At 38.8% G+C, this 26,201-nt stretch overlaps 1 protein-coding gene across 3 annotated transcripts in view; it reads left to right on the top strand.

The window, feature by feature from the left end:
• Positions 1–26,201, top strand: part of LOC112858060 (putative E3 ubiquitin-protein ligase HERC6) — a 114,093-nt gene that overhangs the window by 77,336 nt on the left and 10,556 nt on the right. For all 3 annotated transcript variants that reach the window (XM_086704604.1, XM_025921394.2, XM_086704605.1), the window contains exons 11-19: positions 3,331–3,452; positions 4,271–4,330; positions 7,503–7,596; positions 11,382–11,571; positions 14,682–14,842; positions 19,857–19,970; positions 20,274–20,381; positions 21,667–21,828; positions 25,447–25,590. In XM_086704604.1, the coding sequence (XP_086560730.1) occupies positions 3,331–3,452; positions 4,271–4,330; positions 7,503–7,596; positions 11,382–11,571; positions 14,682–14,842; positions 19,857–19,970; positions 20,274–20,381; positions 21,667–21,828; positions 25,447–25,590 (1,155 nt within the window). The remainder of the gene's footprint in view (positions 1–3,330; positions 3,453–4,270; positions 4,331–7,502; positions 7,597–11,381; positions 11,572–14,681; positions 14,843–19,856; positions 19,971–20,273; positions 20,382–21,666; positions 21,829–25,446; positions 25,591–26,201) is intronic.

The following is a 26,201-nucleotide window of genomic DNA, read 5'->3' as shown; positions in this document are numbered from 1 at the left end:
CACGGTTGTGCAATTTTCTCCAGTGAATGGATTGGATTCGGTTTTGTTTGGATTCAATTTTGGAGTAATCCAGACTTGATTTCAACCACAGATGGAGTTTTACTAGGTAAGTACAATAGGAAAGTGACAGAGTAGGAAGTATTTGCAAGGGACTTATTATAGTGCTGACCATGGGCTCTAAGCTGGGTAAGGATGAGGCGGAGGATGAATAATGACCAAACAATAGGGTCAGTGGATTGGAGATCCTAATGGCCTCAAAGAATGTTCGAGTGGGTTCCACTCTAAAGCTAGTGGAAGTAAGTCTACTCTGTCTGCTAACAAAACACCATAGACGAGGTGCCTTATGAACAGCAGAAACTTACTTCTCATAGTTCTGGAGTCTGGGAAGTCCAGGATCAAGGGGCTAGCATACTTGGTGTCTGGTGAGGACCTGCTTCCTTGTTTGTGGAAGGCTATCTTCTTGCTGTGTCCTCACATAGCAGAAGGGGCAAGAGAGCTCTCTGGAGTCTCTTATAAGGGCGCTAGTCCCATTCATGAGAGCTCCATCCTCATGACCCATGCACCTCCCAAAGGCCCCACCTCTTTTTTTTTTTTTTTTTTTTTTTTGAGAGAGAGAGAGAGGGAGCAAGGGAGGGGTAGAGAGAGCCGGAGAGAGAGGATCCTGAGCAGGCTCTGCACTATCAGCACAGAGCTCAATGTGTGGCTTACTCCCACGAACTGTGAGATAATGACCTGAGCTGAAATCAAGAGTCAGATGCTTGACTGAGCCACCCAGGTGCCCCAAGCCTCCACCTGTTAATGCCGTCACACTGAGGGTTAAAATTTCAACATATGAATTTGGGGGGAACACATTCAGTCCATAACATTCTGTCCTTCCCCCCCCAAAAAAATTTATGTCCTCTTGCATACAAAATACATGTATTCCGTTCCAGCGGTCCCCAATGTCTTAACTCATTCCAGCATCAAAGAATGTTGGATTGAGAGTTTCACTCTAAAGTAAGAGAATCAGAAAAATGGTGCATGGTAACCAGAAGAGAATGTTTCTAATAGAAATTTTAGAAGGTGAAACAATTATTGATGATTACAAAGCATAGGGTATCACCTGTACCTAGGGCAGTGGTTTTCAACTAGGAATGATTTTGCCCCTGGAAACATCTGGCAATGTTTGGAGACATTTTAGGTTGTAGAAAGGATGCTGGGGTGGCTGCCACCAGCACCTTGTGGGTAGAGGCCAGGGCTGCTGCTAAACATCCTTCAATGCACAAGACCTTCACAACAAAGAATTATCTGACCAAAAATGTCAAAAGCATCCGTATGAAACCCTAATCCAGGGTATGGGTGGTTGAAGTTGAGCAGAGGAAAGTGTAGAGATGAGATCAAGAATTGGGAGATCAGGGGTGCCTGGTTGGCTCAGTCAGTTGAGCGTCCAACTCTTGATTTCAGCTCAGGTTGTGATCCCAGGATTGTGGGATGGAGCCCTGTGTTAGGCTCCTCACTGAGCATGGAGCCTGCTTGGGAGCCTCTCTCTCTCTCTCTCTCTCTCTCTCTCTCTCTCTCTCTCATATGAAAAAAGAAAAAATGGAGACATCCAGGTGGGAAATAAATCATGTTTATTAGTTCTTCAGTTGCCAAGAACAACAGGCACCTCAGTGCCGAGGGAGACAGCAAGGTACTATTGTTCTCAGTGTTGAAAGGGAGTGGCAAGGACACTGGGAGATGATTACAGTAGAAGATGTCATGCACTTCAGAGGAGCTGGGATTCTGAAAGAGAGTATGTGTAAGTGCCAATAGGGAGGGAGCACTTCATTGTCCTAAGTTGCCAGTGATGTGGGCAGAAAAAAAGCTTTCTCATGATTGAACTAGAGGGGACACCTAGGACTCAGATCAGGAGGCTGAAGGGAACTTTAGAAGTCATTGTTATACGTCTTGTTCAAGAGGTCTTTATTTAAGCATTAAACAAAAATGAAGAGTTATCTGACTCATGGGGTCCCTGGTTGGCTCAGTCAGTAGAGCATGTGACTCTTGGTCTCGGGGTCTTGAGATCAAGCCCCATGTTGGGCATAGAGCTTACCTAAAAAATAATTAATTAATTAGTTAATTAATTTCCTGACTCGTTACAAGTTCAGTGGAGGCAGAAGTATAACATGGAGCAGAGCACTAATGTCTTTGGAAGACTACATTAAAAAGATTTTTCTTTCCAGACAAGTAATTTCTGACGGCTCTGGCTGAGCCATTTGGTTTCAGGTATTGAACTGAACCATAGTTCTCAAAGTCTGGTCCCTATACCACCACGAGCAGCAGCAGCACCTGGGAGTTTGCCAGATACAAATTCTTGAGTTCCACTCCTGAATCAGAAACTGGGGATGGGCTCCACAATCTATGCTTTAGCAAGATCACGAGGTAATTCTATTGCATGCTAAAGTTTGAAAACCACTGATCTAAATGTAAAAATCTATGGTTGACTGAAGGGGAGAAAGAAACTATTATTTATTGAATACCAATTATAATCCACAGGTTTTGTATACCTAATATTTAATCTTAACAAGAGCAAAGAGAGAGAGAGAGAGAGATGATATTATCTCATCCATTTTATTGTGGTAATATATATATATATATATATATATACTTTTCTATTTTAATGATTTTTAAGTATACAATTCAGTGATATTAATTGCATTCACAATATTGTACAAACATCACTACTATGATCTCCAAAACTTTTTTTATCACCCCAAATAGAAACTATGTAACCATTAAACAATAAGTCTCTGTTCTGTGACCCCTCAGCCCTGGGTAATCTCTAATCTACTTTCTACGAAGTTGCCGATTTCCTATAAGTGGAATCATACAATATTTGTCCTTTTGTATCTGGCTTATTTCACTTAGTATAATGTTTTCAAAGTTTGTCCATGTTTCAGCATGTGTCAGAATCTCCTTCCTTTTTATGGCTGAATATTCTCCTGAATGAATACACGACGTTCATCTGTTGATGCTATTGATGGACACTGGTTGTTTCTATCTTTTTGGTTATTGTGAATATTGCTGCAGTGAACGTTGGTGTACAAGTACCTGGTTGAGTCCCTGTTTTCAATTATTTTGTGTTATCCCATTTTTAAATTACAAAACTAAGGCTCAGGCCAAGCAAAGTGGCCACGGCTAGGCACCGGAACAACCAGGCCAGTCTGATGACCTAACTCCTGTCACCACACCCCACTGTCTGAGAGGGCGGGCCTCCCTACCACCTGTGTCACAGGCTTTACTGTGGTATGTATTACTCAGCATGTGCACATGCTCTGTGTTTTCCTAATCATTTTTCTTTCTTCCTTGAAGGATACTAGTTCCACAAATGTTTCCAGGAAAATCCTGCCAGAAATAAGCCAAATTAACCAGTCCCTGACAGAGAAATGGATGGCAGTGACAAGAAGAAGCAGTGAACATGAAATGGCTACAAGGTAGCTCTGTTTGATAAATTATAAGTCACTTGTAATTGGTTTTGAAGCCATGGTCATTTTATGCTAAATATAAGACAGAGAGGGTTTGGCTTTGCTGTGAAGGCATTTGCATTTTAACCATGATTCTCTTCCACCACCTCATAGTTTGAAGAAATCATTGATTCATTCATCATTTATTTAACAGAATTATTTTGAGGACATATGGTTTCTCAGGCACCTTGATAGGTGAGAGATGCAGGATGAATCAAAAACACTTTGTGTCTCGCAAAGCCTTCACTAAAATGGACTCTTTTTTATCTCTTCATAGTTTATACTCCGGGACTCCATAAATTTCTGTTTTCAGAAGGGAGGATTTTATTTAAATATATGTGACTTGGTGGAATCAACTATGAAGGGTTTTGGTGAGATTTATCAGCACAAATTATATCCAGAATTTGGAACTCTTGTAAGGGAGCAGTTGTCTTTATATTTATTTATTTATTTTTAAAAATATATTTATTTTTGAGAGAGAGAGCAGAAGCAGGGGAGGGGCAGAGAGAGAGAGAAAGAGAGAGAGAGAGAGAGACAAAGAATCCGAAACAGGCTCTGGGCTCTGAGCTGTAAGCACAGAGCCTGACATAGCACTCGAACTCTCGAACTGAGAGATCATAACCTGAGCCAAACTCAGACACTTAACTGACTGAGCCACCCAGGCACCCCGAGGAGTTGTTTTTATTAATAATGATTCCATGTCTTCGGTTAAATAATTGGGCATAAGATAAAAGGAGGCCTGCTTTATAATACGCTATGACTTAACACTTGTGTTATGACTTTTACAGCGAAGTTAGGATGATATTTTCATCTCCTGCTTGTCTGACTGCAAGTTTTTTAAAGAAAAGGTAATTTTTAAATGAGATTTACCTTCATTTGAAACACTGGGGAATCTTTAGCATGAAATGTTTCAAGTCAGTCATTTTAATTTGTAAATTATGTTATCTTTGAACAAAAAGTCCAACATAGAAAACACCATAGCCTGGTATAAAATTCTTCCATTTTGTAAGGTAATTTTCTGCAAGACCACTATAAGTTGTGATTCCTAATTCACATTGTTCACTTCCTCTGCCCTGCCCTCCTCTGTTACCTGATTGGAAGGAATGATGTGCTTTTTTTTCAAGATCTTTGTATCTGTGAGTGATCATTCTAACATTGCTTCAGTACTTAGAGGCCAAGGCAGCACTTGGCAGTTCTTTTTGTGGTGGCATCAGTAGGGAAAATAGATTCTATTTATCTTTAACTAGATTCACTACTACAGAGGAAAATCTAATTTCTCTATTTGGTTTGACACTTGGTCTGATCCAATAGTATAAACAGTTCCTTTGTGAAATGCTCTATATTTGGTCTTATATTTCTTCCCTTCGCTTTATGCTTTCCAACATTGTGCCTGGGAACTGTTAAGAGATGAACTGAGGCATATTAAAATTTTTAAGAGTTTATTTAAGCAAATACTGATTCAAACTGGGAAGCACCAAATTGGAAGTGATTAGAGCACTCCATCAATAGGAGCTAGTGGAAAGACTTATGTAGAGAAGATGCAGAAGCAAAGAAAGAAATTAATTGATTGGCTATAGCTTAAAACATTTTTTTTGAGTTTTATTTATTAATTTTTTAGAAAGAGAGAGAGAATGTGCAGGAGAGGCAGAGAGACAGGGAGACTGAGAATCCCAAGCAGGCTCCGTGCCAGGAACGCAGAGCCTGATGGGGAGCTTGAAATCACAAACCATGAGATCATGACCTGAGCCAAAATTAAGAGCTGGTTGCTTAACCAACTGAGCCACCCAGGCCCCCTGATTGGCTATAGCTTAAAATGTAGTTGGCTGTTTGTGACTAGTTGTACTTTGGATTCGATTTTATAACTGAAGTATTTACAGGCTTAGATTTTGGTTTGCATACGTAGGCCATCATGGTGATAGAGCTACCCCCAGTGTAATGGCCTCCTTGTATAATTAATTTAACAGTGTTTAAGAGAGAAGGAGGATAAGAGCATGAAGGCTCTTAGGCTGCCGTCTGCCTTCTCTGGAGGCCAGTGCCCTACTGGTGTGTCCGTAGTGGATATAACTCAGTCCAACCCTCCCCCACTAGGTCAGGTCTCATCTCTCCCTGATGAGTAGGCCCCAAGCTGCCTGACTGATTCTGAAAAGTTCTACACATCTTGTACCCCCATCTGGCCAGTAGGTGGCACTCATTTAACTCATGTTGCATGTATTCCTTGCCTCTGTGCAACCCCTGGTTGTCCCATTGGTTCATGTTTTGTTTTGTTTTGTTTTGGTTTTGTTTTGTTTTGTTTTGTTTTGTTTTGTTTTGTTTTGTTTTGTTTTAGTGACTCATCACTTGCATATAACACCCAGTGTTCATAATAAATGCCCTCCTTAATACCCATCACCTGTTTAGCCCAATGCCCACCCTCCTCCCTCCATCAACCCTAAGTTTGTTCTCTAACGTTAAGAGTGTCTTATGGTTTGTTTCCGTCTCTCTTTTTTTTTTTCCTTCCCATATGTTCATCTGTTTTATTTTTTAAATTCCAAGTATGAGTGAAATCATGTATTTGTTTTTCTCTGACCTCTTATTTCGCTTAGCATAACATACTCTAGCTCTATACACACTTGCACATGGCAAGATTTCATTCCTGTCCCACTGATTCTTAATCCAGGGGCACTCTCAGTCACTCCTCAAGGGGACAGGAGGAACTGTTGAGTCCAAAAACTTCTTGTGAGAACCAGAGAAACCCAGGGAAACTGAATGCCATGGCTTCCCACTTGCAGCTGCAACACAGTATCTTTCTAGAGTCCAAAAAAAGCATCCCTGTTCATCCCCACATATCCCAGTCAAAGGTGGAAGAAGAGAAATCAGACACTGCTTCCCTCTGCCTTCTCCCTCTCCCATTTGCTTTCTTCTTCTTGCCATCCTTCCAGGCAAGAAGTGAGGACAGGGACTCTGCCAAACAGTGTTTTCTCTTTCTCCCCTGCTCTAGCCTCAGGCTAATCCTTACTGCATATAGAATATTTTCTACACTTAGAATATTATCTTTCTAAAGTGGAAAAGTATCCTCCCAGGAATGATGAGCCTCGAGGTTTGGTCTTAAGATGCCAAAGACTGCAAAGGACAAAATATTTTAAGGGGAGACTTAAAATACTTTGTTTGAATATTTGCATAAATATTTTAGCCCTGGCATTACTCTTGACCAGTTATTCAGCAAGCATAAAGTATTTCTTGATAGAACATTACAAAAAATCATTTGACAGAATTCAAGTCTCTTCACATATCACCAACAGAACCCAGGAAAACACCACACCTAAACAAAGATTTGATAGTGTTTCTGAGAGGGAAGGCTAGGTTGGAATTTATCAAGAATTGGCAGTTTGGTTTAGGCCTGGTCTTTCAACATGGGAGGGGAAAGCTGGAGGCTTGATTAGGATTGGGAGAAGATACAGTGATCCAGGGTGGGTGGAAACAGCAAGGCAACAACTTTAGGCAAGAGATTCAGACAATCTTAGAGCATAAACTATCTGTTAATGCTTTCCACTGAAGAGTTAATGGGTCTTTTCAGGAAGTTCCTATAATGAACAATCAAGCCATTTGCCTGGGCTAGTGTCTTTTGAAATAGTGAAGTCATGCTAATGAAACAGTGGAATCCTAAAGTAATGTAAATGTAGATGATGGTAAGGTGTGTTGTGTGTGTTGGGGGCAGGGGTAGTTTCAGATTTTAGTGTACAGGCTGAGTGTGGGGGTAAACGTTTTTGGTTCTCAGATGTAGCCTATGAAATTTTGCCATTATTGCAACCCAAACTTGTAGCTACTCTAGCAATAATAGTAACCTACTCTCTTTTAGGAGAATATAAATTTTATAATTATTTTTGTGTGCCAAAAAAATTGATAATTTTGAAAGGAGGCAAATTGTAAGAAAAATGTTTACATATGCTATTTAATAAAATAAAGCAATAAATATGTATGAAGTTTAGAAATATTCTTTTCTGTTTATGTGTTTTGTTTTGTTTACATTTCTTGTATCCAAAGAGAATCTGTAGAAACGATTTCCATTGATGTGGACTTACAAATGGCAAGAGATACCTTCGAGAAGTTGACAAAAACAGAATGGATTTCTTCCATGGTAATAGCCAATATTTACTTGAGAAATAGAGCAATAGAATTTCTTTATAGGAACCAATATGAATGCAGTTGAATTTTGTTGGGAGCTGAGTCAGAGAGACTCTGTGATAAGGGAGACGGCTAGTGTTCACAATAAGGTTACTATATTCCAGACACTATATTCCAAGCTGGCATTTACTTTCTTATTGAATGTTTAAATGTCCTATAAATACAGTACTTTTGTTTTCAACATGAAAAACTAATGCTTGAAAGGTAAATAACCATTAGCAGACATATGAATATAGCACTAGTTTGGGAAGTAAGATAATTTTTACCTGGACTAGGAGAATAGAAATCCTGTTCTTTCTTTTGAGATGAATGTCAAATCCAGTTAAGATGAACCTGCTACCAATTCATCCCTTATCCTATTTGGGTTACATTTTCTTTACCTTTTTGAGGGGTTCCTTATTTATGGAGTTCCTTTTTAAGCTCTATTCTAGTTAGATATTTTATGATTCTGGGTTGTGTTGGAAATTTTTCCCTCTACAAACTCAGGTTCACGTGAGTTCATGACTGAGTAACAAGAGTAATAGACTGATGGGGTGCCTGGGTGGCTCAGTAGGTTGAACGTCTGACTTCAGCTCAAGTCATGATCTCAACGGCTTGTGGGTTTGGGCCCCACGTCGGCCTCTGTGCTGACAGCTCAGAGCCTGGAGCCTGCTTCAAATTCTGTGTCTCCCTCTCTCTCTGCCCCTCCCCCACTTGTTGCCTGTCTCTCTCTTAAAAGATAAACATTAAAAATTTAAACAAACAAAAAAAGAGTAATAGACTGAGTAACAAACAGGATTAATAGACTGAGTAAATATTCCCCGTGTTTGCGGGGAGCATTTAGATGAAGAGGCTCCCTGAACAGCTAGGGATGAGGGCTTATATACCAATTAATAGGGAATAGGGAAAAGGGATTGGGGGAGAAGAGGTTTCTTTGAGAAAACTGGACTTTTCAGGGAGACAAATGGGCTTTAAGAGGGACAAATGGAAGATATGACAGCTTGTGATAATGTTTGTGTGATTTCTCATCCAAGTGTAAGTGGCTGGTCTTTACCTGGCAGTGAAACCTGCCCTCCAAGTTTCTTGGAAGGCCCTGACTTTAGTCAGATAAGGGAAGATCTGAAGTCTTCCTTCTACATCAGCTGTATCCACATGCCTTTGGTTTCAAGTCATCTTGTATATATACCATTTTGGGTCCCCACATTTGGAAGGGAAAGTAGAGTGTTCTTTAATATATAGTAGATACTTTTATTGTCAAGATGAAGAAGAATAGATGTTATCAAATATATTTTATTATTTTTTAAATGTTTATTTATTTTTGAGAGAGAGACAAAACAGAACACAAGCAGGGGAGGAACAGAGAGAGAGGGAGACAGAATCTGAAGCAGGCTCCAGGCTCTGAGCTGTCAGCACAGGGTCCATTGTGGGGTTTGAACTCACGAACCGTGAGATCATGACCTGAGCCAACGTCGGACACCTAACCAACTGAGCCACCCAGGTACCCCTAAAATGTATTTAAAAAATAAATTTATTTAGGTTATATGGGAGATAACTTGGGGTGCTATTCCCAGTGTGAGTTCCAAGGAACATTAGTTTCACAGAATGCTCCCTGAAAACAGGTTCTAAGTGAAACAACTTTGGATACACTGCATACTATTATGAAGTTATAATGTACATCAGTAAATCAAAGATTCTATGATGTCATACACCAAAAGAAATCTAGCTGTTTTAGCCCTATTTTTCTCAAAGTTATTTGACTTTGTGTGACATTATTTTCCTATATATGCCTACTAGCATTCCATATAAATCACGTTCTTCTGGACATCTGAAAAAAATAAATTGTAAGAACATTAATGTAATAATATGTAGTACTTTTATTGTTGCAAATATCTTAATCCTTCTGACATGTGGAGATAGACACTGTTGTTAAAAGCATCTAAGATCTATTAAATAGAATAAATGATGCTAGCTGTTGTAACAAACAACTTCCAAATCTCAGTGGCTTAACACAATGAAGACTTCTTTTCACATCGTAGTCCAATGAGGGTTGGAGACAGGAAACACATGCAGAGGAGGAAGAGGAAATGTTTCCCCTCCACCCATCTTAGTTTCATTGGCTGGGACCCTGCAAATTAGACTGAAAAAAGACAGATTAATGGGAGAGAAATAAACAGAAGTTTATTAATATGTGTGTGCATGCTGCATATAGACTCAGTGATGAGTAACTAAAGCGTGGTTAGAACTTGGTTATATAGCATCTTAGCAAAAGAACAATAATTTTGTAAAGAGACAACATAAAGGAAAAGGAGTTTGAGCTTCTAAGGGTGCCAAAATGCAGGAAGGCAAATATGTGGGGAAGCTCATGTTAGATAAGGTCTAGATCATAAGGTTTGTCTGTGTAGACTCTTTTTCTCTTTTATTTTTAAAAGTTTACATCCAAGTTAGCATATAGTGCAATAATGATTTCAGGAGTAGAATTTAGTAATTCATCCCCTGTATATAACACCCAGTGCTCATCCCCACAAGTGTCCTCCTTACTGCCCCTTGCCCATTTAGCCCATTCCCCACCCAAAACCCCTCTAGCAACCCTCCATTTGTTCCCTGTATTTAAGAGTCTCTTATGTTTTGTCCCTCTGTGTAGACTCTTTCTCAATGCCTGTTCATCTCTGCTGATAAGGTTCTTGCCCTTCTCCTGGTACAGAAGTTAGCGGCAGGAGGACACCTTTACAGGTGGAATTTATATTGTTTTCAAGCAGATAGAGGGAATCCAGAGAGCTTGTCCTGTGCCTGCTTTTTCTCACCTGCCTTCAGCTCAAAATAATCCTCATGCCAGAGTGGCATATTTTTTTTTTAAGTTTATTCATTTTGAGAGAGAGAGCACAAGTGAAGGATGGGCAGAGAGAGAAAGAGAGAGAGAGAGAGAGAGAATCCCAAGCAGGCTCCGCACCATCAGCACAGAGACTGACATGGGGCTCGATCCCATGAACCATGAAATCATGACCTAAGCCTAGATCAGGAGTCGGACGCTTAACTGACTGAGCCACCCAGGTGCCCCCAGAGTGGCATATCTTTGAGTGGTATATTCTGCTACCTTTCCCACCTCTGCATAGTTTCACTGAGGAGTGATTTGGGTTCCTTTTTTCTGGAGTTCTAGGCACTGGAGCCATGAAATCCTCCAGTAGATCTTTTGTATTCAGTTGGCAGTTAAGGAAAGCGAGTATAGAAGGTTACATGAGAGGTTGCAGGGGTCATGCCTAGAAGTGATATACATATTTCATATACACATTTCATTCATATCTCATTAGCCAGAACTCAATCATATGGCCCCATATAACTGCACGGGAGGCTGGGAAATGCCATCTTCCTGGGAGCCTAGAAGGAAAATGAAACAGTATTGGTGAGGTGAACGTATGCCATTATCTCTGCCATGTTGGATTTTAAGTCATAGATTTGGGTATGGATCTTTGATGTGTCAGTCTCTAATTGAGTCCATGATTCACACAGCATGTACATGCACATGTGACCTCACTTTATTTCTTTCATGCATCCCAGTAAAAATAGGGAGGATGGCTCTCACATAATACATTAGAGGCATTTGGTATGCAAGGAGTTATGGAGTTTGAACAGAAGGTCTGAGGAAAACTAAATGATTACACCATTGGAAAATAGTGGAATGAACCCCTAGTCCCATAGCTTGTTTTTCACTATAATCTGTATCTAATATATTCTGGGCCCTTTCCCTGATCCTTTCAACCACAGATAACTACAGGTTTTAGGGATAATCTGCTCAGAGCTCTTCCATGTCATTCTCCACACCAAGAAGCATTATCAGTTTTCCTTCTGCTCCCAGAATGTCCTGTGATGCATGATTCTAAGAACTGGAGAAGTCTGGTGGTTCCATATGCAGAAGCTGTTTGTAAAATGAGTGACCGATCTTTACGAGTCCTGAGTAAGTTTGATTAATTTTTCACTTTATCTGTACTCTCAACAATCACTGAAGTAAAAGATGGAGCAAATTTTGGATAGAAGATTTAAAAATACACAAATGTTTGGGTATGTGGTATGTGAATGTTTGAAAAGATTAACCTAACATTATTATAATCATTACTCTTATACAAAGCATGTGTAACTCAGACTTGGACATGGCTTTGACTTCAGAGTTTAATAACCATAGAGGATCCAGTCAAAATAAATCTATACTTGAAAACTTTTTGTTTATGTTTTAAAACTTGAGAAATTTTGGGGCAGCTGGATGGCTCAGTCAGTTAAGTGTCTGACTTTGGCTCAGGTCATGATCTCATGGTTCGCGAATTTGAGCCCCATGTTGGGCTCTGTGCTGACAGCTCAGAGTCTGAAGCCCACTTTGGATTCTATGTCTCACTCTCTCTCTGCCCTTCCCCTGCTCATGCTATGTCTCTCAAAAAAACACAAACGTCAACTTTTTTTTTTTTTTTTTTTTTTAATTTTTGAGAGACCCTCCACAGAACTTTAAGTGGCCGCCGTCCACATTGTAATCTAAATAAACTGCAGGTCAGTGCAACATGGCAACCCTGACAGAGGATATACCAGTTTACATTTCATCAACAAATATGAGAGCATCAGCCCACACATTTTTCTACAGTATTATTAGACTTTGATATTTGCCATTCTGAAGAAAAGAGTCTCTTAATTTGAATTTTAGTTTTCTCATTATGCATGAGATTGTGCTGGTTTTCCTATATCTCAGTTCCATTTGTATATTATAGTCTGGAAACTGTCAGTTCTTCCCTCTTAACCCATTTTCCCATGTGTTGTTGTTAGTGTTTTTGTTTTTTATTTAGCTTTTATTTTAGTTTTTACTTTATTTTTTTAATGTTTATTTTTGAGAGAGAGAAAGAGAGTTGTGAGCAGGGGAGGGACAGAGAGAGAGAGGGACAGAGTATCTGAAGCGGGTTCTGTGCTGACAGCAGCAAGTCCAATGTGGGACTTTAATCCACTAACTGTGAGATCACGACCTTGGCCGAAGTCAGATGTTCAACTGACTGAGCCAGCCAGGCACCCCTATTTTATTTTATTTTTTAAAGTTTAGCAGGCTCTGTGCTGTCAGCATGGAGCCCGGCATGGAGCTTGATCCCACAACTGTGACATCATGACCTGAGCTGAAATCAAGCTTAACTGAGTAGGCCAACGAGGCGCCCCTATTTAGAAGCTTTTAAATGATTAAGGCAACTAATTCTTTATCAATAATATGAATTACAAGTCTTTTTTCTCTGAGTTATTATTTTTTTTTATTTTGTGGAATTTTCACATGCATAATTATTTGAAAACATTTTAATGAAGCCTACTATGTAAACATTTTCTTATATGGTTGCTGAGTTTGGATCATATTTCAAAAAGCCTACTCCCTCTGAAATTTAAAAAAAAAAATCCCGGGGCGCCTGGGTGGCGCAGTCGGTTAAGCGTCCGACTTCAGCCAGGTCACGATCTCGCGGTGAGTTCGAGCCCCGCGTCGGGCTCTGGGCTGATGGCTCAGAGCCTGGAGCCTGTTTCCGATTCTGTGTCTCCCTCTCTCTCTGCCCCTCGCCCGTTCATGCTCTGTCTCTCTCTGTCCCAAAAATAAATAAACGTTGAAAAAAAAAATTAAAAAAAAAAAAAAAATCCCATACTCCTACTAGAATTTTTTTTTTAATTTATTTCTTTTTTTTCAACGTTTATTTATTTTTGGGACAGAGAGAGACAGAGCATGAACGGGGGAGGGGCAGAGAGAGGGAGACACAGAATCGGAAACAGGCTCCAGGCTCTGAGCCATCAGCCCAGAGCCTGACGCTGGGCTCGAACTCACGGACCGCGAGATCGTGACCTGGCTGAAGTCGGACGCTTAACCGACTGCGCCACCCAGGCTCCCCTAGAATTTTTTTTTTTAAAGTAGGCTCCATGCCCAGTGTGGGGCTTGAACTCATGACCCTGAGTTCAAGAGTCACATACTCTACTGACTGAGTCAGCCAGGTGCCCCACTTCTATTAGAATTTTTATTGGTTCATTTTTATGTTTAACTCTTTGATCCATTCAGAGTTTATCTTGATTAAGCTTTATCTTTTTCTGGAAGAGTTTTCAGTTGTTCCCATACATTCACTGAATGATCTGTTTCATTCCCACTAATATGTAATGCCACATTTATCATATACTCAAGTGTCCTGTGTATTTGTGTCCATTTATGGAATCTCTACTATGTAAGTCTGCATTTCATACATCTGGGTCATATTATTTTAATTAAATTAGCTATTTTAATATTTGATAGGTTTGTTTTCTGAAAATTATGTTTTAAAGATACGAATATCTAGGTTGGAACAAAGTAATATTAAAATATTGTTATTGAGTTAATTTAAAAAATATATCCATATATACCAGGTGTTCATAAAGTCTGAAAAGATATTTTATTTTCCTCAAATCAAAAATGTCTTTGATGACATTATATGTGTGCATGTGTGTATATTATTATGTAAGTTTTCAGATTTAATAGATACTCTATGGAATTTTTTTTTTAATTTTTTAATTTTTTTTAACGTTTTATTTATTTTTGAGAGAGAGAGAGAGACAGAGCATGAACAGGGGAGGGGCAGAGAGAGAGGGAGACACAGAATCGGAAGCAGGCTCCAGGCTCTGAGCCATCAGCCCAGAGCCCGACTCGGGGCTCGAACTCACGGACCCCGAGATCGTGACCTGAGCCGAAGTCGGCTGCTTAAACGACTGAGCCACCCAGGCGCCCCGATACTCTATGGAATTTTGTTTGAAAATCATGAAATCAATCACGTAGTCAAGTATTAATATGAGCTATCAACAAATTTCTTCAGAATCCTACATTTGAACTTTCAATTCCAATGATATTTGATGAGGGAAAAACATTTTTTTCACATCTGTGAGTAATAAATGTCCAGGATGGTACCCTGAGACAAGATATTTTATGGGTTTTGCCATCAGAAATGGAAACTGTTATCTATTTCATACATTAAAGAACCTGGAAGAAACTGAGGATTTTTTTGGAGGGTGCATATTTATCATGGCTGATTTTATACCCCCCAGAGAAGTGCTGGGGATCTTTGCAAGAATCTTCTCTCAATACACTGGTCCAGATGCTCAAAACTGCCATCGTCTCTCAGCTGCGTTCCTGGCCTAAAATTGAAACCAATGAGAATCACTGCAATCTTAAAGCTCTTCTAGGAATGGTGAAAGAAGTGCATAAGGTAAGGGTTCATCTGAATATATATATATATGATTTTACTCAATTAAAATCTTTTAGGTCTCGGCCAATTGGAGTCTTATTTTATTTCTAAAACAAAATATTTTATTCAGTTCTTAGTAATTCAGAATTTTGCTTGTTTTGCTAATGGCTAGACTCTAGTCATATATATTACATATATGTTACATATTTTATATACAGGTTATACATAATATATATCACATATATCATATGCACAAATACTCAAAAATGAGAATGATGATTATTTTCAGTACAGTACACAACATAATCCAGAAGTAATTTAAAATTAGCCTACTAATAAACCTAATGATTGTTGGGGGATAGGGGGGAGCCAGAGCATTTTAAGTAAAAGAGCAGAATTAAATTAGTATTGTTCAATTAAAAATAATTGGCTAAAGTAATATGATTTTATAAATATAAATTGTTAAATGGCAATCAAAACCAATTTCACCATAAAATATCAATCTCAACAGGAGAAAACATTAGGTACAAAAATTAGGTCATTTCAGAAGTACTAATGCACTGGTATTTCTAAAGTAGTATATTTCTTTTTTTTACCTAGCTTTATTGAGACATAATTGACATATAACATTGTGTGAGTTCAAAGTGTGCAATATATCGCTTTGATACATCTATACTTATTCATTTTACAACTGGAAGTTTGAACCCTTTGACCAATATCTTCCCATTTCCCCCACTCCCTGACAACCACCATTCTACTTTCTGTTTCTGAGTTCAGCTTCATAGATAGGTGGTATCATACATATTTTTCTTTCTCTGAATTATTTGACTTAGGATAAAGCCCATCCCTGCTGTCGCAAATGGCAGGATCTCCTTCTCTCTCATGGCTGAATTATATTCCAGTGTTTATATACATCTTCTTTATCTATTCATCCATCCAGGATGCTTAAGTTGTTTTCTTGTCTTGGCTTTTGTAAATAATGCTGCATTAAACATGGGGATGCAGACATCTCTTTGAGATAGTGATTTAATTTCCTTTGAAGTGAATATATTTATTCAGATGAATATATTTTTTAATATAGCAAGAAGTGGGATTGCTAGATCATATGGTAGTTCTGTTTTTAATTTTTTGAGGAACCTCCATACTGTTTCCTGTGGTGGCTGCACCAATTAACATTCCCACCTGCAGTGTACAAAGGTTCCCTTTTCTCTGTATCCATGCCAACACTTATCTTTTGTTTTTTTGATGACAGCCATTCTAACAAGTATGAGGTGATATTTCACTGTGTAGCTTTGAGCTGCATTTCCCTGATGATTATGGATGTTGACCATCTTTTCATGTACCCGTTGGCCATCTGTATGTCTTCTTTGGAAAAACATCTATTCAGTTCCTCTGCCCATTTTTAAAATTAGATTGTTTTGTTTGATCAGTGGCATGTGTTCTGTATATATTTTAGACATTAATTTCTTATGAAATATACAATTTGCAAGTATTTTCTCCCATTTCATAGGTTGCCTTTTTATTTTATTGTTGTTTCTTTTGCTGTGTAGAAACTTTGTAGTTTAGTTTTTGGTAGTCCCACTTACTTATTTTTGGTTTTGTTGCTTGTGCTTTTGTTGTCATATCCAAAAAAATCATTGCCAAGACCAATGTCAAGGAGCTTTCCCCTTAGGTTTTATTCTAGGAGTTTTATGGTCTTATGTTTAAGTCTTTAATCCATTTCAAGTAAATTTTTCTGAGTGGTATACGATAGGGGTCCAATTTCATTCTTCTGAATATGGTCATCCAGTTGCCCCAATATTTATTGAAAAGACTATCCTTTCCCCATTGAGTTTTCTTGGCTCCTTTGTCAAATGTTAGTTGACCATTTTTGTGAGGTTTTATTTCTGGTCTCTTGATTCTGTTCCATTGGTTTATGAGTCTATTTTTATGCCAGTACCATTACTATAGCTTTATAGTATAGTTGTAAATCTGGAGTTGTGAGGCCTCCAGTTTTGTTCTTCTTTCTCAGGACTGCTTTGACTATTCAATCTTTTGTGGTTTCATATAAATTTTAAGACTGTTTTTCTTAACTCTGTGAAAAATGCCTTTGGAATTTGGAGAGGGATTACATCTTATCTATAGATAACTTTAGGTGCTATAGACATTTTAACAATATTAATTCTTCTTTATTTTAAATTTATTTATTTTGAGAGAGACAGAGAGGGCACAAGTTGGAGAGAGGCAGGGAGAGAGGGAGACAGACAATCCCAAGCAGCTTCCATACTGCCAGTGAGGAGCCCGATGTGGGGCTTGAACTCATGAAACTGTGAGATCGTGACTTGAGCTGAAACCCAAGCGTTGGACACTTAATTGACTGAGTCACCCAGGTGCCCCGATATTAATTCTTCTAATCCATAAAGAAAGGCTATATTTCCATTTATTTGTGTTTTCTTCAATTTCTTTCATCAAAGTCTTACAGTTTTTGGTGTACAGGTCTTTCACCTCCTTGATTAAATTTATTCATAAGCAATTTCATTGTTTTTGATGCTATGGTAAATTACTAATTGGAGTCTTAAGAAGATAAATAAGAATCATGAGGAGTCAGGTATTTTTTCATTTACATTTTACTTTTTTTTAATTTATTTTTATTAAAAAATTTTTTTAATGTTTATATGTTTTTGAGAGAGAGAACATGAGCATGAGTTGGGGAGGGGCGGAGAGAGAGGGAGAGAGAATTCTAAGCAGGCTCTGCACTGTCAGCACAAAGCCCAATGTGGGGCTTGAACCCACAAACCATGAGATCATGACCAGAGCTGAAGTTGGACGCTTAACCAACTGAACCACTCAGGTGACCCATACATATATTTTTAAAGTAATGCATATAAGGAAAATGTTTGGCAGAAAATAATTGGGAATTTTTTTTAATTTTATTTTTAATTTTTTTAAATTTACATCCAAATTAGTTAGCATATAGTGAAACAATGATTTCAGGGTAGATTCCTTAATACCCCTTACCCATTTAGCCTATCCCCCCTCCCACAACCCCTCCAGTAACCCTCAGTTTGTTCTCCATATTTATGTCTCTTCTGTTTTGTCCCCCTCCCTGTTTTTATATTATTTTTGTTTCCCTTCCCTTATGTTCATCTGTTTTGTCTCTTAAAGTCTTCATATGAGTGAAGTCATATGATTTTTGTCTTTCTCTGACTAATTTCACTTAGCATAATACCCTCCAGTTCCATCCACATAGTTGCAATATAATTGGGAATTTTGATAAGGGAGAAACTTTATGAGACTGAAGATGTTTGCAATGTACTTCTTTCATTAAGAAAAAGTACACATCAAAATCTGTAGGCTTATCCCATTTTTCATTCTTGATAATGGTTGTGTGTTTTTTTTCCTTTTACAAAGTCTTACCAGAAAGTTTTTTAAAGAACCAATCTTTTTACTTGTTGATCCTCTCCCCTGTACGTGTTATTTACTTCCTTAATTTATATTCTTAGATTCTTTATTTCCTGTGTTCTATCTTTTGGATTAATTTGATATGATGGAGGCTTATTTAGAGCATTGATTTTCCAGAATTGCTTCCTCTGGAAAGCCTTCTTTTTTTTTTAAATTTTTTTTTTCAACGTTTTTTATTTATTTTTGGGACAGAGAGAGACAGAGCATGAATGGGGTAGGGGCAGAGAGAGAGGGAGACACAGAATCGGAAACAGGCTCCAGGCTCCGAGCCATCAGCCCAGAGCCCGACGCGGGGCTCGAACTCACGGACCGCAAGATCGTGACCTGGCTGAAGTCGGACGCTTAACTGACTGCGCCACCCAGGCGCCCCTGGAAAGCCTTCTTAAACCCCTTAAGTCCTTCTCCAATCAGAAATTGTATCCTCCATGCCTGACTACTTGTTTTTATCTACTAGACTATGGGTTGGTAATCTATACCCATGGGTAGCCTCATATTTTTGTAAATAAAGTTTTATTGGAACATACCCACACTTGTTTTCATATTGTCTAAGGTTGTTTTGTGCTACAAAATGGAAGAGTTGAATAGCACCAGATATTGTATGGTCCCAAGTTCAAATATTTACTGTTTGGATTTAAGGAAGAGTTTGCTGACTACTGTACTAGACTGTAAGCTATGTGTCAGCAAGGACACTTTTTAGCTATGTTTTGTCTCACACCTGACAAGTAGTATGTGAAAAATTAATATTAATCAATGGAGAAAGGGCTGAATTTATCAAAAGTTCCTTGGATTTTTATGGTGCCTTTTTTAAATGTTTATTTATTATTACTTTTTTTATTTAAACAAATTTTTTTTTAATGTTTATTTATTTTTGAGACAGAGAGAGACAGAGCATGAATGGGGGAGGGTCAGAGAGAGAGGGAGACACAGAATCTGAAACAGGCTCCAGGCTCTGAGCTGTCACCACAGAGCCCGATGCGGAGCTCGCACTCATGGACCTCAAGATAATGACCTGAGCCGAAGTCGGACGCTTAGCCAACTGAGCCACCCAGGCACCTCTAAATGTTTATTTATTTTTGAGAGAGAGAGAGAACGAGTGGGTAAGGGGCAGAGAGAAAGGGAGACAGAGGTTATGAAGTGGGCCCTGGGCTGACAGCAGAGAGCCCAATATGAGGCTCAAACTCATGAACTGTGAGATCATGGCCTGAGCCAAAGTTGGATGTTCAACCAACCGAGCCACCCAGGCACCCCTTTATGGTGATTTATTCTCAAGATCTAGAAATTGTTTCTAGTAAATCTGTACCCTAAGAATTGTTTTACTAACCTCCACTGCCAACATCTGTTATCTTTTACAGTATTTATGAAAATTAGGTAAATTATATATCAAAAAATGGAAGTTTTATAGAACTCTGTTTCATCATTGACAAATGCATTGGGTTTATAGAGCTCTAATCATATAATAGCCATATTATATTTATATATATTATATATATTACATATATAATATATATCGTATACATATATAATATATATGTAATATATATATAAAATCACTTATTGATAGAAAATAAAACTAACAAGTCATGTTTTCTTTAAGGTAAATAAAGCCAGGTGTCGACTACCAGAAGATACTTTCAACATAAATGAACTCTTCTATTTGCTGAACTTTCATGAAGACAGAAGAAGACTGTTCCTTAGGGATAACGACCTAGTAAGAGTAATATTTTTCCTTCTGAAAATTTTCATTCTTTTATAGGAGGACATATTAATAGCTATGTAGGTATCTCTTTGGTAAATCAAGATTTGAAAATTTCTTCACTGCAATGCTAAATTGCTAAATTAGATGATCATTTTTTTAGAAATACATTTTCTTAGAAATTTTTTCTAGATAATTTGAATTCTTAAAAACAGATTCCAAAAAGTATAGAGCAAAACAATTTACAGTGATGAGGTAAAGGGAAAAAGTTTTTCCCCCTTTTAATTGTTAAAACTATTATCTCTTTCTATTTTTTAGATACCTGCGGAAAACCTCAGTCCCATTATTTTCAGTGATTTTCCATTTATTTTTGATTTGCCATCCAAAATTAAATTATTACAAGCTGAGTCCTATTTAAAAATAATGGTATGTATGCTCTACTTTTTTTTATTATGTAAAATTACTAACATATACAAAATAGAGATAATGGTGTAGTGAGCCCTATCACAAAATTTCATAAGTCATCAACATTTTGCTGCACTTCCCCATTTCTGACTTGTTGTTTTTTAGTTGTTACTATTTTAGCTGAAGTATTTTAAAGCAAATCCCAGGCCCAATTTTCTTTCACCTCTCCATACTTCAGTGCATCCTTTGTGGTTGTTTCACTCTTATTCATGCTGAGATTCTTCAGTGGGTTCAGGTGGTGACCACATGATTCTTCCATTTTAATGCTTCCCATTAATTGCTTTATTTATTTATTTATCTTATTTATTTATTTATTTATTTTTTTTGAGAGAGAGAGAGAGAGAGCACAAAAGCAGGTGAGAGAGGCAGAGGGGAAGAGAGAGAGAGAGAGAGAGAGAGAGAGAGAGAGAGAGAGAATATCTTAAGCAGCCTGATACTCAATGTGGAGCCTGACATGCGGCTTGATCCATGACCCAGGGATCATGACCCCAGCCAAAATCAAGAGTTGGACATTTAACTGACTGAGCCACCCAGGTGCCCCCGCCCCTGCGTCAACATTTTATTTAATAATTCTATCCATTGTTTTGGCTGAAGTTTGCACAATGGCATTATTTCTAATCTTATCATTACTTCCAAAGTTACTGACTAAATTCTGTAAAGAACTTTTCCTCATCAACCAGGGCCACTTGGCTACATTCACACAGGAAAGTGGAATGATGCTTAATCCTTTTTCTTTAATTATTAAATGTTGCCAGGGGCGCCTGGGTGGCTCAGATCATGATCTCACAGTTTGTGGGTTCAAGCCCCACATCAGGCTCTGTGTTGACAGGTTGGAGCCTGGAGCCTGCTTCAGATTCTGTGTCTCCCTCTCTCTGCCCCTCCCCTGCTTGCATTTTCTCTCTCTCTCTCTCTCTCAAAAATAAACATTAAAAAACTTTTTAAAAATGTTTTTTTAAAAAGGATCATGTTTACTACAAATGAGATAGCTTGTAATTATTTAGCTGTACCTCCATGGTGACTAATTCCTTGTATATAATTCCTAGATGCCATGGTTTCACAGATCCTGTGATCTCTTTGTTTTTCACAATGTAGTGTAGATTATGATGCCCTTTTTTCTTAAATAATTACAGTATGAATATATACAGCAGTAGTAGGCATAAGTATATGCTATGCAGACTATGTTTATTTGAAATATTAAACACTTCCTAGTGTTCCTATGAGATTCCTAAAATATTTCTTTTTTTAGGGCTTAAAACAGAAAGAATACCTGGATTGGGGGCAAGTGAATCTGCCAGAAAAGGATGGACACCCTACATTTACACTTAGAGTCAGACGAAGTCATCTAGTTGAAGATGCTCTGCTTCAGTTAAGCCAAGTTGAAGACACTGACCTCTGTAAATTATTAGTGGTACAGTAAAAGTCTCATTGGACATTTTTATTAATGTGAAAGGGGAACATTTATATAATGTAGTAAATGAGGAGCCTGCCTTTGCAACTATGGTTATCAGCTGTATGGTTTTCCACAGTCCGGGGTGCCTGGTTGGCTCAGTCCGTACAGCATGAAACTCTTCATCTTGGAGTTGTAAGACTGAGCACCACACCAGGCACAGAGATCCCTTAATTAAAAATTAGAAAAAAAATTGCTTACCCTTTAGAGAAAAGCTATGGGATGTTTAATTGAATATTGGGATTAGGTGTTAACTATTCATTACCTATGACTACAAAATTGCTGCATAGTGAACCATCCCAAAGCTTAATTACTTAAAATAACAATAACTTATTATTGAGATCTGAAATTCAACTAAGGATCTGCTGATTTAGATCAAATTCATTTGGGTGGCTTTATTGATTTTTGTCTGCACTTGTTTACATATTTGGGAGTTGGCTAGGTATTGGATGATCTAGGCTAGATTAAGCTTGGCTGGGACAGTTTTGTTCTGCTTCCTGTGCTTTTCATCTTCCTGGGACCAGCAAGCATAGTATTCTTCTCACTTCAGTGCCAGAGGTACAAGTTAGCAAGCCTAATAACACAACTAAAGTTGCTTTAGGGGCGCCTGGGTGGCGCAGTGGGTTAAGCGTCCGACTCCAGCCAGGTCACGATCTCGCGGTCCGTGAGTTCGAGCCCCGCGTCAGACTCTGTGCTGATGGCTCAGAGCCTGGAGCCTGTTTCCGATTCTGTGTCTCCCTCTCTCTCTGCCCCTCGCCCGTTCATGCTCTGTCTCTCTCTGTCCCAAAAATAAATAAACGTTGGTAAAGTTGCTTTAGTCAAAGCAAGTTACATGGCTGAACCGAAGTCAAGGGCGATGAAATATACTCAGCTTCTTTAATGGGAGAAACTGCAGAGTTACATGCAACAGATATGGATGGAGGAGGGGTACAGAATTTGGGCTATTAATGCCATCGACAAGCAGCTGGTAGAATAGATACTTTTCCTACTTTTTGACTCTAGTTTTATTTTATTTTTAAGGTTTATTTATTTATTTAAAAAATTTTTTTTAAATATTTATTCAATTTTGAAAGGCGAAGAGACAGAGCATGAGCAGGGAAGGGGCAGAGAGAGAGGGAGACATAGGATCTGAAGCAGCTCCACACTCTGAGCTGTCAGCACAGAGCCCGACGTGGGGCTCGAACTCACAGACCGAGAGATCATGACCTGAGCTGAAGTCGGAAGCTTAACCAACTGAGCCACCCAGGTGCCTCAAGGTTTATTTATTTATTTTGAGAGAGAGAGAGAGAGAGAGAGAGAGAGGGGGGGGGGGCGGGGAGGGACAGAGAGAGAGGGAGAGAAAGAGAATCCCAAGCAGGCTCTGCACTGACAGTTTGAACCTGACACGGGACTCAAACTCATAAACCGTGAGATCACGACTTGAGCTGAAATCAAGAGTTGGAGGCTTAACTGAGTGGGCCACCCAGGTGCCCCCAGCTCTGGTTTTAGTCACAGAGTTTCTACTGTATTGGTTCTAATTCTAATCATCTTTCACTTCATCCTTTTGGGTACCTGTAGGGTTTTTACTGTGTTGGAGCTCAGATCATTTGCCCTGTTGAGGACATAGAATGAGTAACTTTTTAAATAAAAGCTGGACTCTGTACAGAAGGGAGTAGATTTTCCTGGTATGAGAGGATAACTTAGGCTCTCAGAGGGGAAGCCAGAACCTGGAGGGTAGCACTCAGACAGGAGAGGGATATTTTCCACCGTGGGACTAAATGGAAAACAAAGAAGCTATTTTATAGGCCAGACTTTCTAGTTGTGTATCTCCCTCTGTATCTACTTTCTTTTAAATTTTGATTATGAGGAAATCAATAGAAAATTATTCTGCCCACAGGAGATGACAAAGAGGTAGGAAGCTGAGCTTCAAGACAGAGCCAATCAAAATACAGACTCCTAACAAGGCAAGGTTGTTGAGGCCACTTGTGAGTGGGTCCTGACCACAGTGAAGGCAGACTTGTCAGTGTTCAGCGAGTAGAAATTAGTAAATTGGAAGTAAGCTTAATTTATTATTGGAATATCCAGATGGAACACAACGTGGGCCGTTGGAGATGAGATGATGGTCTGTGGCCAAGGAGTCGGTTCATCAACGTGGCACAGATAAGATCTTCCGGGCAAAGGAAGGAGAAAGTGAATGCTTAGTGAAGCTTATATTATAACGATAAAAAGAAATTAGCCAGGGAAGAAGTGGAAAAGTAGTTAGAAAAGTAGTTAGGAGGAAAACTGGGACAGTACTTAGCCACAGAGCCCCAACTTTAGAAAAGGACAATTTCTGCAGCACAACTTTTCTTTTAATAAAGCTAGAACAGTTTTGGCTTCTTAAATCTCATACTTGGGTAGGTTAAGCTGCCATACGTGTTCAGTGTCAAAGTGTTTAACTTGAAAATATCTTAAAAAATAGGGGCGCTTGAGTGGCTCAGTTGGTTAAGGGTCTGACTCTTGATTTCGGCTCAGGTCATGATCTTGTGGTGTGTGCGTTTGAGCCCCACATCAGGCTCTGCACTGACAGTGAGAGGCCTGCTTGGGATTTTCTCTCTCCTCCTTTCTCTCTCTCTGCTCCTCCTCCACTTGCTCTCTCTCAAAATAAATAAATAAACTTAAAAAGAGAGAAAACATCTTAAAAAATAAATAAGGGGTGCCTAGCTGGCTTAGTTGGTAGAGCATGTGACTCTTGATCTCAGGGTTGTAAGTTTGAGTTCCACGTTGGGTGTACAGATTACTTAAAAATAAAATTAAATAAATAATAGAACTGGGGGGAAGAAAAAAGAAAAAGAAAAGGACAGTTCATAGTGACTTCCTACAGGAGGGCTACGGACAGTTAGGTCTGATGGTTCCTTCAAAGCTGCTAAACCCAGAAGGACTGGGAGGGCAATTTATCAGAAGTTTTTGTTTTGTTTTCTTTTCTTTTAAGTTTATTTATTTTGAGAGAGAGAGAGAGAAACGGAGGAGCAGAGAAAGAGGGAGAGAGAGAATCCTAAGCAGGTTCTATGCTGTCAGTGCTGAGCCCAGCATGGGGCTTGATCTCACACATGTGAGATCATGACCTGAGCTGAGATCAAGAGTCAGACGCTTAATGGACTGATCCATTCAGGCACCCCAATTTATCAGAGTTTCTAATGAGGGGAGAGGCAGGAGAAACCAAATAGCTGTTGACTAGAGCCACAGCTATAAAGTCTGAATGATGAGATGAAGGTAGACATTAAGGGAGAAGAATCAGGGAATTTAGTGTTCCAGGGACCTGAAGCATATCAAAATCTTGTTCAAGAATCTGGTCAACATAATTGGTGAATACTAAGTCTGGCTAGAATCCTCCTTTACTTAGTTCATATGACAGTGTAAAGGATTCACACACATACAATAATCTGACAATAAATAGGTTTGCGGCATCCGCCTGCTCAGCAGGAAATTGAGTGAGGTGTGGGATCGAAGGGGTGTGGGTTTCTAGGAATTCTGATGGCTGCAGGAGGTTTGAAACTTTTCCAGAAAGATCAAGGCATTGTATTTTAAAACTGAGCCCGGGAGTGTGTTCTCTTTCCTCAGATTGAATTTATTAAAGAAATTTGTTCTGTGGGAGAAGGGGTAAAATCTGAGTTCTTCCACTGCGTATTTGAAGAGATGACCAAGACAGAATATGGAATGTTCATATATCCTGAAGAGGGTTCCTACATGTGGTTTCCTGTCAGTGTGAGTCTCTTATTTATTTTCTTACAGTTTTACGGAACAGAAAAAGTATACCATATACCGCAACATGAAACCATACACGATAATGTAAAATTAGATCATATAAACAGCCTTGCTACTCATGATCCAGAGCAGCAGCTCTAGCATCTCTTGGAGCTATTAGAACTTCAGGCCCACCCCAGATCAGAGCATGTATTTTATAAGATCCCCAGATGATTCTATGCACGTTAAATTTTTAAACAGCTTTTATGAAGTATAGTTGAGATTCAATGGACTATGATACATCCGGTGTCTGATTTGATAAGTTTTGATATATGTATGCATATACCATGAAACTATTACCACAGTCAAAATAATGAACATATTCATCATCCCCCAAAATTTCTTAATACCCCTTTCTAATGCCATTCTTCCCCCACTTCGTTCTCCCCACTCCCCTGCTGCATGCCCATGCAACCCCAACTACTCATCTGATTTCCGTCACTGTGGAGTAGTTTGAATTCCTAGAATTTTATATAAATTCTAAGATTTCTATTCCAGTGCCAGCCTTGATGTTAGCAGGTGAATGGCTTTGGGCCACTTACCTCATAGCCTCAATATACATGCCCTATTTA

This window comes from Puma concolor, chromosome B1 (assembly GCF_028749965.1).
Source record: "Puma concolor isolate L17-30 chromosome B1, mPumCon1.1.hap2, whole genome shotgun sequence".
Taxonomy (NCBI): Eukaryota; Metazoa; Chordata; class Mammalia; order Carnivora; family Felidae; genus Puma; species Puma concolor.
The sequence above is the reverse complement of the archived record's forward strand: the minus strand, read 5'-3'. Positions and strand labels throughout refer to the sequence as shown.